The sequence below is a fragment of the Phocoena phocoena genome, chromosome 17 (genome assembly GCF_963924675.1).
Source record: "Phocoena phocoena chromosome 17, mPhoPho1.1, whole genome shotgun sequence".
In the NCBI taxonomy this organism is placed as follows: Eukaryota; Metazoa; Chordata; class Mammalia; order Artiodactyla; family Phocoenidae; genus Phocoena; species Phocoena phocoena.
The window spans coordinates 14,367,556-14,378,820 of NC_089235.1; the positions used below are offsets into that span (position 1 = coordinate 14,367,556).

Consider the following 11,265-nt stretch of genomic DNA (forward strand, 5'->3'; position numbering starts at 1 on the left):
AAGCATACGCAATGAAAACTGTTTGACCATTTATCCGATTATTGAACCCAATTAAGGTTATCCATTTTAAATTTGATATATGCTCGCTTTGGAATGTGTTATGCATTGATGCTAAATGAATGGAACTAAGTAAATTTGTTGAGTATCTTACTGTCCGTTTTATCTTATTTGTCTTAATCTAAGTTTACTTTCTGGACCTTTAAGGCATATGGTTAAATTATAAAACTGTGTGTATAACTGTCAAAGAGACAAACATTAAAGGCCAGAACATGGCTAAAGAATAAACAAAGAAATTCTGATTGTATGAATGAAGTCATAGTCCTAAATCAAGTAATATAATAAATTTTCTTAGTTAACATTTTTGTGTGCATGAGAACTCATGAGACTAATTTTCATCAAAGTTATTGTTTTTTATGGGTAGAAACACAAATTAAAGGCTTAGAAAACAGTATATTTTTAAGCAGAAAAGAGAAAAGTCATGAGAATAAGTTTATGAGAACACAACACGCCTGTATTTAAACATCCGTACCATGAAGAATATCTTCAAAAAAGTTCTGAGAATCCAAATGTTCTCCCTGTTGGGAATAGTCTTTCTTCAAAACATGTCACCCCAATGCCTTCATCTGAGCATTACTTTCCTCCATCACATCCAACCATCACTTGGTCAGTTTTTGTCCTCCTCTTGTCCACAGACCATTTCTTGGAGACAGTCACCCTACTAACTGCCACATCGACCTTGGGAATCAGATCCACCAGGATGTCAGAGTGTATATTGCTGAAAATGCTACCACTGGACACGAATTAAGGTGGACAGATTTTAATCAGTGATGAACTGTTGCAATAGAGAAGAGAGTTCAGCATGAACTGAACTCAACTTCGATTTGTACAGAGGTGACTGGATGTTTTAAAGGGAGTGAGGGAGTAGGTATGAGGGATTGCCACTACTTGAGCCAGGTCAAGGGAATGGAAATTTGTAAAGAGCAGGAAGGGGGGTTGATCCATGTGAAAGTCCTCTGGGTTTGCTAACTGGCACTTATGGAAGTTTGACTTCTATCCTCCCTCAGAGACTGGACAACAGGGCCTCTATCTTCAAGTGTCGGCTGGAACAAACAGTAGATTCTTTTGACAGCCTTGTGCTTTCCCAGATGGGAATCTAGGAGGTCATTCTATGGATGCTGCCTTGACTTAGAAACTATGTTTGTGTTTGTTCAAGTCTTTTAATGTGGGGGTAGGATGAGGTGGATAAAATCAGTTGTACTGAGAGTCTGCAGTTTTTATCGGCCAAGGTTGAGGCCTGGTCAAGAAGAGTACTCAATAAAAGAGAACGAAATAATGCCATTTGCAGTAACATGGATGCAACTAGAGATTACCATACTAAGTGATAAGCACCATGGGATACTAAGACAAGCACCATATGCTGTCACTTACATGTGGAATCTAAAATATGACACGAATGAACCCATCTATGAAACAGAAACAATCACTGACATGGAGAACAGACTGGTGGTTGCCAAGGGGGAGGGATTTGGGGGAGGGATGGACTGGGAGGCTGGGGTGAGCAGATGTGAGCTTCTATATATGGAATGGATAAACAACAAGGTCCTACTGTCTAGCACAGGGAACCCTATACAATATCCTATGATAAACCATCATGGGAAAGAATATAAAAAAAGAATATATGTATAACTGAATCATTTTGCTGTACAGCAGTAGTTAACACAACCTTGTAAATCAACTATTCTTCAATTTAAAAAATTAGAAAAATAAAGAAGAGGTCTCAGGGGAGCCAGGCTAGATATATGCTCACTTTCAGAAGGAGAGACTCTTCATCGATGTCAACCAGCAGGTCTCTCTCTCACGCGCGCACGCACACCCCACAATCTTTGCCCTCTTTTTTTTTTGTTTTTCTGCCCTCTCTTCTTTGTCAACTCCAATAACCATTTTCAGAGGCCAAGGGCCAGTAAACAGCTGGAGCCCAGCACAGGAAATTTCTCCAGGTTGCTTTCCTATCTCCTCTTTCAAATGTCACACATGAAATCTGAATCTCTTGGCACTCATCCTGGCTCCCATTACTCATTTTGTCTCTTTTGTGTTTCTTTTTTTTTTTTTTTTTTTTTGCGGTATGCGGGCCTCTCACTGTCGTGGCCTCTCCCATTGCGGAGCACAGGCTCCAGACGCGCAGGCTCAGCGGCCATGGCTCACGGGCCCAGCCGCTCCGCGGCATGTGGGATCCTCCCGGACCGGGGCACGAACCCGTGTCCCCTGCATCGGCAGGCGGACTCTCAACCACTGCGCCACCAGGGAAGCCCCCTTTTGTGTTTCTTAACAAACTCCAGAGTTATTGGCAGAGGTAGGCTTGAAAACCCCACACAAAAAGGGCTTCTAGAAATATGTTTAGAATGAGGGGAAGATGTTGAGTTCCGTTGGGGACATGTCGAACTCAGACTGGGGACGTAGCCAAGACTTTGAGTGTCATCAACATAATCAAGCAGAGGTATCAGAGATCAGGGCAGTAGATGGCATCCCCCAGTGAGAGTGTGTGCTGCGAGAACAGGGCCTCAGGAACATACACACCCGCACTGAAGGGACTGAAAAAGTGATTTCAAGAGTAAAGATTTTATGTACGCTGGACAGAGTGGGTGGCCCACACACTGCTTCTAGGAAGGAGAAGGTCAAAAGCAATACACTTTAAGGCCCCCGGGTTCCTGTAAGCACAGCTGGATTTCAGGGGAGAGACAAGCATGGGCTTATTTGTGGAACAACCTTTAGTGGTCTCGTTTAAGACTGTAGAAACTTCCTGTGGGTAGCTGGAATAAAAAGCAGCTGTATGGGGGGGTGGGTGTAAGAAACTAGTATCCCTTATTTAGGAAGAAAAACTAAGGCATTACCAATTTGAAGTGTTTTTAGTTAGGGTGTGGAGACATCTACCTTGCAAATTCCTTCTTTTTTGGTTAACAACTAAGGTCTTCGGAAGAGACTTAAGAATGAGTCCTGCTACAACATTTTGATCTTCCTTTTTTTTTTTTTTTTTTTTTTTTTGCGGTACGCGGGCCTCTCACTGTTGTCGCCTCTCCTGTTGTGGAGCACAGGCTCCGGACGCGCAGGCTCAGCGGCCATGGCTCACGGGCCCAGGTGCTCTGCGGCACGTGGGATCCTCCCAGACCGGGGCACGAACCCGTGTCCCCTGCATCGGCAGGCGGACTCTCAACCACTGCGCCACCAGGGAAGGCCTGATCTTCCTTTTTTTCTTCAAAGTAATTAAACGTAAGTTTTTAATTGGTTATAAGGAAAATAACCATCGCCTGAAGCTGCTGAACCCAGAGTCTTATAAGGCATTCTTTGAGGGTGGGGTGGTGGAGGAGAGCCTCAATCATTTTCCTCGGTCCTAGGGACAGAGTTGTTCCTTTGCTATAAATCATGTATAAATATTTGTTGGTTTTTCAACTTGCTTTTGGCTCTCTTACCACTATTTTTTTGTCTGTTTGATGGCTTCTTGTCTCTTTTGAGTCTTTGGTGTTTATAGAACCGATCTCCACAAAGCCAGCCTAAGTGGATTTGGGTGTGGGCAGAAGCTATGATTTGACAACTCTTCTCACCATTTTCATCATTTAAGATGTGTCTGAAGATCCCCGAGTGCTCCGTGCAAAACAACAATAGTAGTGTGCCCCAGTATCTGAAAACTCCAGCCGATACACAGCAATTTTCTCTCCAAAACTGCCCCGCCATGGCAAGGGCTGTGAATGACTTTGCAGTGTGTGTTGCTTCTTGGGGAAAATGGCCACGCGATGGCTTAAAATGGAGGCTCTGAAAGAGCTTGCAGCTGCCCTGGTGGACCTGCCGTTTCCAGCACAGAGCATTACAGCTGTGCCTCGGGGCCCTTTACAAACCACAGGCATTTGACTGAATGCCGGGCCCAAGGTTTTCCACCTGGCTCCTGAGTGAAAGAGGAACTACTGTGCTGGTGGAAATTCTGTTACCCTATTTTGCAAAACTTTTTAGGTAAAGAGCGTGGGCGTGTACAGGAAAAAATCCTTAGAGCATAATCAGGATTGTATTGTCAGTGGCTTAAATGGAGCTGTGTGGTTCATTGTGGAAAACAAACATGTATGTATCTGTAGTACATTATGAGCCAGGTTTTAGCATCTTCCGCATACTTACTGTTTGAACTTGCTGTGAGATATCTTTCTTTGGGTCTGTGATAGAGGTTAGTATTGCTTACCGGATCTGGCTCTCTCCCTTCCTCCCTGGGCAGGTGGAAAGATTTCCAGCCCCTGCAGTTAGGCAGGGTAGTGTACCTAATTCTGACCAACGGGCCAGCAGTGAAAGCGAATGCAGCATTTCCAGCCCAAGGCATTTAGTAGAGGTGTGAGTTAGCCACACACACTCTCTCTCTCTCTCTCTTTTTTTCTGCTTCAGTGAGTCTGGATGTTATAAATTGAAACAGCAGAGACTAAAGGTGTTTGGGTTCCTGACTCTGTGCAGAGTTCCTGCTGACCTGTATTACCAGGTAATATGAGTGAAAACTAAATCTTTATCCAGCCAGGGAAGTTAGGGATTTATTTGTTACTACAGCATAGTTTGCCTTATTTTGAATAATGCTAGATCAAATTCTCTCCTTGCAGAAGCTGATGGCTTCAAAATAAGCAGTTCTAGGTCATACTAACTTAGGCTTGGTAGACATTCCTGAACTTAGAGCAAGTATCACTGATTATGATCCTTTTAAAGAAACTATACCAGTTAGCTGTACTTTGAGAAAAGTTGACTGTAACTAGATGCATTCATAATCTAGATTGAAATGTCCATCTAGAATAAGCTTACCTTGACATATTCTAATACATTTTTTTTAATGATCTCAAAGAATTTAGCATTTGTATGTATCCATATTCGCAGGACAATCACGTCATTTCATTTAGGATTATATCTCATAAACGCTTCTGTGATTTTGGGTTTAAATGACTTTAGAATGTCAAGATAGGATCAAATTTCACATGGAAAATAAGGGAGTTGGCATCCCAAGGCTATGAGGTTTTTCAAGGAAAGAGGATATTACATTTCCATAGGTCCATAGATCCAAGCCATAGAACACCAAGTTTGATGGAACTGATCTCATAATTCCATATGTATCACTGATATGTTTTTAACACCTTACGTTCTATCTTCGGTTTGTTGTATTTGAAAGACAGAATCGTATGCTTTGAAAAATGCTTTTAATACTGACAGATACAGTAGTCATCGGAAAATTAAGTTTACGTAGGGGATCTTTGCCAATGATAGCCAGATTTAAACATAGCCTTCATATTATCATAGAAGAAATATTATTATGCCAAAACAGGTATCTGTTGAAGGGAAAAGGCAAGGATAGTGTATTACGGTCATAAGGTCATATGGTTTGTTCAGAAATGCATGTCTGAACACGTACTGCGCTCTCTGAAGCCGTGTAGATTTAGCTGATGGAACCAACCTCTCTGAGCGGCAGCACGGTAACAATATTGCTTCTGCTGCTGCAGTGGCTGAGATGCTAAGCAGGGTGCTCTGCCGTGCCTTGTGTGCCTCATCTCATTTAATCCTCCCCACGGTTCAGTGAGGCTTGGAGAAGTTTAAGACCACACCTCTGCCATGGCATCGGTGTGGAACAGAGGATCAGTCCCAGGGTGTCTTATTAATCGCTAGATAATATCCTAATTTAGTGAGAGGTACTGTCTTAGTCAGTTAGGGCTGCCATACAAAATACCATAGACTGAGTGGCTTAAACAACAGAAATGTATCTTCTCACAGTTCTAGAGGCGGGAAATCCAAGACCAGTGTGCCAGCCTAGTCTGATTCTGGTGAGGGCTCTTTTCCTGGCTTGTAGATGACCACCTTTTCACTGTCCTGTGAAAGAGAGAGAGAGAGAGAGAGTTCTTTCCTCTCTTTGTCTTCTTACAATGACACTAAGTCCGCCATGGGGACCCCACCCTCATGACCACATCAAAATCTAATAACCTGCCAAAGTCCCCACCTCCAAATGCTATCACATTGGAAGGTGAGGCTTCGTTGGACATATGAATTTGGGGGGCACATAAAATTTCAGTCTGTGTTAAAGTGCTAAACAAATAGTAGCTATTACCATTTTTCATGGTAATGGTACAACGGTTGTTCATCTTCTTAAGAAATGACCGTAGAAATGTAGTCGTCAGAGGATCTTCAGACCTCTGAGGGTCTAACAATTGGACATGAGCATTTTAACATATATCAGAAAATTAGGATTCGGTTTCAGTGCCACATTTTTCAAAATAACCTATTTGACTGTGAATCCCCATTGTCATCCGTAGCAGCTAAACTACGGAAACAACCTAAGATGGCAGCCTGGATGTCCAACTGAACTCAATAAGGGTCAAGCTGTACTTACTCTTCTGACCCAAGTCATTCTCAAAATTAACTGCACTAGCTAATCACTTGGAAAGATTTTTTTTAAAACACTTAGGGTTGGGATCCAGTCCCAAAGCTATTAACCAGAATATATAGGGGTGAAGTCCAGGCACGAGTGTTTGTGAATCTCCTCTTATGATTCGCCCAGGCTGGAAAAGCACCACTACCAGAAGCGCCGTTAGCAGTGACGTGGCTTATTAAAGAGAGTGGAAGACTCCGTTTGCTTTTCAAGCAAAAGTTAACCATACCTGTAATCTTCATCACGAAACAGATTTGTAGTTACACATTTTAAGATGATCTCTTGTTAAATTACTAGTTTTGTTAGGAAGGTGTGTTGAGGGCTTGTCATTCTATGCTTTATCTCGTCTAATCTTCAGAGCATCCCTAAGCTGTTGCACTGTGATTGGCCCCATTTTATAGATAAGACAACTGAGCCACCGGGAAATGTGAGTTAACTCGTCTGGGATGACGCGGGAGGTTCCAGGGCAGGTCTATGAGCCTTGAGACTAGGCTCTACCAGGATGGGGGTGTAAGCCTTCCAGGCTTTGTTACCACTTCATGAAGTTTGGTCATGGAAAGATTGATGGTGGCGATTCTGAAAAATAACCTGAGGATACGCCATGTTGCTGTCATGGGGGTTACATTTCCAGCACATCCCCCTCCCCGAATCACAGACAGCCACGAGCAGACACTCTCAGCCATCTTGAAACCAAATCCCCCCAAAACCAAATCCTCCTCTACCGAGTTTGTGATTAACATCTCTATCCAAAACGTTATTCCCTTTCTTGTCCAATACCTGTGCCCTCAGGGTTGAGGAGTATCAAAAAGGGGGGATTGAAACCAAGCAAGACTCTGTGGGGCTTTCCCAAGTACAGAAGCCCCGCTGTGTCCCCCATTTCTTGTTTGTAGGAAAAAGGTTTCCGCCTCCCAGACCTTCCCTGAGTTCCAAAGGGCAGATTCAACCAGTTACGAACTAGGGGAGTGAGGGAAGGCAGGGAGAACGAGTAGTGTAGAGACGCGGCCCGGGCCTGGCTCCTCCTGGGGGATCTGACACACATCTCAGAGTTCTCCCACAGGAGCTCAGGCCCCCACCCAGGGGGATGATGGTAACCTCAGGCTGAGCATGAACCCGTGGACCCCAGACGGGCTGGAAGCAGAGGCTGATGGTTGAGACTCCTGGAACACCACCCTGTCACCGCACTACCAAACAATCAGAGGAAGGCCACACACCCTGAAGCCCTCCGCCCATACTTTACCTATAAAAACTCTTTCCTGGGAATTCCCTGGTGGTCCAGTGGTTAAGACTCCACTCTTTCATTGCCAAGGGCCTGGGTTCAATCCCCAGTCGGGGAATTAGGATCCCACAGGTTGCACGGCGTGCTCAAGAAAAAAAAAGAAAAGAAAAAAAGGAAAAACTGTTTCCTGAACCCATCGGGGAGCTTGGGTCTCTCGAGCGTGAGCCGCCTGTTCTCTCTGCGCGGCCCTGCAATAAACCTTCCTCTGCTCCGAACTCCGACCTTGTGGTTTGTTTGGTCTCACGGTGCATCTGACACGTGAACATGGGTTCGGCAACAATTTGGCTCTGAGAAGCTTCTCTAGGGGTGATTCTAACCCATGATTGTGTCCCCAGGGGTAGCCCTGTGTTTGCACGTAGTAGACCCCCTAAAAAATAAATACATGTACAGGAAAAAGAGCCTTGGGTATTTTCCTAAGCTTGGCTCTCCCTTGGGGAAACAATCAAGAAAGAGTTTCACCTCCCTGGAGAGGAAGTCACCTCATCGTCCCACCTTGAAATCCAGCAACAAGGCTCCTCCAGGCCATACCCTGACTGCTTATATCGGAAGGATGGATGACAAGAGCAAACAAAAGAATATTCATAATAAGATTAATACTCTGGTTGTTAGTTCAAAATCAACAGCATTAAAGCAAAGAGCCGTAACTACAAGGTATAAAGCTGTTTGTCGATGGGGTGGGGCCTCAAATGCCGCACCAAGAAGAGAAGCAGGTTGTGATGTTAAGGAAACTGCTCCAGTGGTCATGAACAGATAGTCCAGCCTGGCACCCCGAACCCTGGGCTTCCGGTGACTGTAAATATTTTTTTTTTTTTTTTTTTTTTGCTGTACGTGGGCCTCACTATTGTGGCCTCTGCCGTTGCGGAGCACAGGCTCCGGACGCACAGGCTCAGCGGCCATGGCTCACAGGCCCAGCCGCTCCGTGGCATGTGGGATCTTCCCGGACCGGGGCACGAACCCGTGTCCCCTACATCGGCAGGCAAACTCTCAACCACTGCGCCACCAGGGAAGCCCCCCGGTGACTGTAAATATTGTAGCTGAAGGCATTTTGCTTCATAACATATGTTGGAGAGGCTTAAGGTTTCTTTTGATGTGTTCAGTAAAAAGAAGAGCTACCCATATTTAGTACTTACCGTGAGACAAACTTTGTATCGAGTGTCTTCCGTGCACTGACCCACTTATTTCCTCAAAGCAAATCAATCAGTTAATATCTTCCTCACTTGATGGATGAGGGATTTGAGACTTAATGCTCTAAGTAATCTCTCAAGCCAAGAAGTGGTGGAGCCAGGATTTGAACCCCGATTGTCTGAAGTGAGAAGCCAAGGATGTGACGATTATATCATCCCCTCTTCCTGAGCACACGGAAGGGCATCGGCGTGGCTACAAAGAGCAAGTGATTGGATGTATGGCGGACCACGGTGTGACTCCGGTTTTGCCGTCCCCGCTGGGAAGAGCCTCCTCTCCCACTTTTTCCTTTGTTGGATGAGGCTGAGTAGTATGGGATTCAAAGTAAATATTCACAATTGTTCTCTGGTCTTTAGAGAGAGATTTTCTAATTCTCTTCAGTTCTTTTTTGCACAGACTTCACATTTGTGTACCATTCCAGGCAGGCCGAGGTTGTACAGGTATTCAAAAGCAGGCTGTGGATGGAAGGTGTGGTTGGTACCTCCCTGGAAGCCAGCAGGCCAAACTCTTTGCCGCGCAATGAAAGCAAAGGGTTTCCCGTGTGGAGCCAGAGCCAGGCAGCTTTGAGCTCTGGTCAGTCTAGAGAAAGAGATGACGACTAGTGCTGGCACACTTCCCAGCTTGGTACCTCATTTCCTGACAGTCCTGCCCGCCTCTGACCAATCACATCTCATTGTTTTCCCTTGAAAATCATGGTAAAATACTTAAGAGTTTTTGTTTCCGTGTAGACGTCAGTGCTGCATCAAAAAGGACGTTTAACTGGGAGAGAGGGGGAATGACTTCCGGAGCGGATACCTGCCATTTCGCTTAGTCCCCTGCTCTGGTTGAGCGTCTTTGGCAAAGGCAGAATGAACTCTTAGAATTGCCCCTTGATTCTTTTCTGAAATTGCATTTCAATAGAACAGATCATCTTTAGGGAGAAAAAAACAAAAAACAAAACCCTTGTATGTTCTGATCACAGATGCATGGGAAACACACCAAATTTGCTTTCACTACAAGTTGAAGGTCTTCATCTGCCAAGTCGATTGGTTCCAAAAGCAGGTTCACTGTTGCCTGCCAGCGTTCCTCATATGAGCTGGCAGAAGCCAAGCAACACATTTATGGCATCAGCTCCGTATCTCTGCATTGGAATCTCGTTTAGTGGAGTGTGAGGGGATGAAAAGGAACAGGGGAGCTTAAGTTGGTCTGAACTACACGACAACACTCGCCATGAAAATCAAACCAGATCCCGCTGAGGGTTGCTCGTCAAATTCCCTTCCTGTTTTCCTTTTCATGCTCTTTGTTTTGTTTCCCTGATCCTTTGACCGCATGGCTCTCATGGAATCGGAAGTCAGGCAACACCACAGAAGAAAGCGAACCAAGCTTGTGGTGTCCCTGACTGAGCCAGACCCCGGAAACGGTGGAAATATCCAGACCAGCAAGGTTTCGAGAGATGTGTGGGCCTCCTGGCTAGGAGCCTTTGCAAGGTTTATGTTTATTATTTCACTCATCTGTCAGCGACATTGATTTTGAGGGTTAACCTTTCTTTTTTCAGAGCCATTAAGTAAACACACTTCCAATAATCCACAAGATCTAGCTTTACAGGGTGTGAAATATTAGACTAATACTTTCCCCTCTAACAGACATTAAAGTTCAGTCATAACCAGTCTGCATTTGAGATTCTTCATTTGTGAAAGACCCTTAGACTGATGAAGGTCATCGTCAGTGGTGTGGAGGTTAATAGTAATCAGCCTGATCTCCCCTAATAAAAGGCTCTGATTTATAGTATATGCCTGTCACGTAGCATCCTCTCTCTATGGCTCATTTCAAGCACCAGTGTGTCATCACTGACCGCACAGTTGGGAAGAGATGCATGAATAGCTCTCACCAGGTGCCGTGAGCTACCTTCAGCTCACCTCTCCGGCTTTGTCTGGAGAGCTGCTGCATGGAGACGCTGGTGCCCTTGGGCCTCTTGATGGGCAAATTGGGAGGAAGGGAAACTGATGACTCCGTGCCACCTACCTACGGAATTGTCTGTGAGATCCCTTACACCTTCTGTGCTTTCTGGGTTAACGCTTGTAGCTGCAGGAAAACTAAAGGAAAATCAAGATGTGTGTCTCTCTTTCTCTCTTTGCATGACTATTGGAAAAACTAGGAAGAGGTTTCCAATCTGGGGCAGTGAGAGTTGACCATTTGAAGTTAAATTGGGACTGATTTCACACGTGCTCCCTAGCTCTTAGATGAGGAAGTAATTCTATGGTCACAAGTGTGCTATGTGCTCCCAATTCAGGCCAAACCATGCCCGGCGAGGCATTTGTCTGTATTATATAAGATAAACTTATTAAGCTCTGACCTAATATCTCAGTCCTATTAGCCACGAGCCGGCGACCTTTCTCACTAC

General features: G+C 44.8%; 1 protein-coding gene across 1 annotated transcript in view; it reads left to right on the forward strand.

Annotated features, from left to right (window-relative positions):
- The window catches only part of LOC136136868 (uncharacterized protein C8orf34-like), a 164,262-nt gene extending 154,775 nt beyond the window's left edge, over nucleotides 1-9,487 (forward strand). The window contains exon 7 of the mRNA XM_065895131.1: nucleotides 9,282-9,487. Within this exon, the coding sequence (XP_065751203.1) occupies nucleotides 9,282-9,487 (206 nt within the window). The remainder of the gene's footprint in view (nucleotides 1-9,281) is intronic.
- The last annotated feature ends 1,778 nt before the right edge of the window (nucleotides 9,488-11,265 follow it).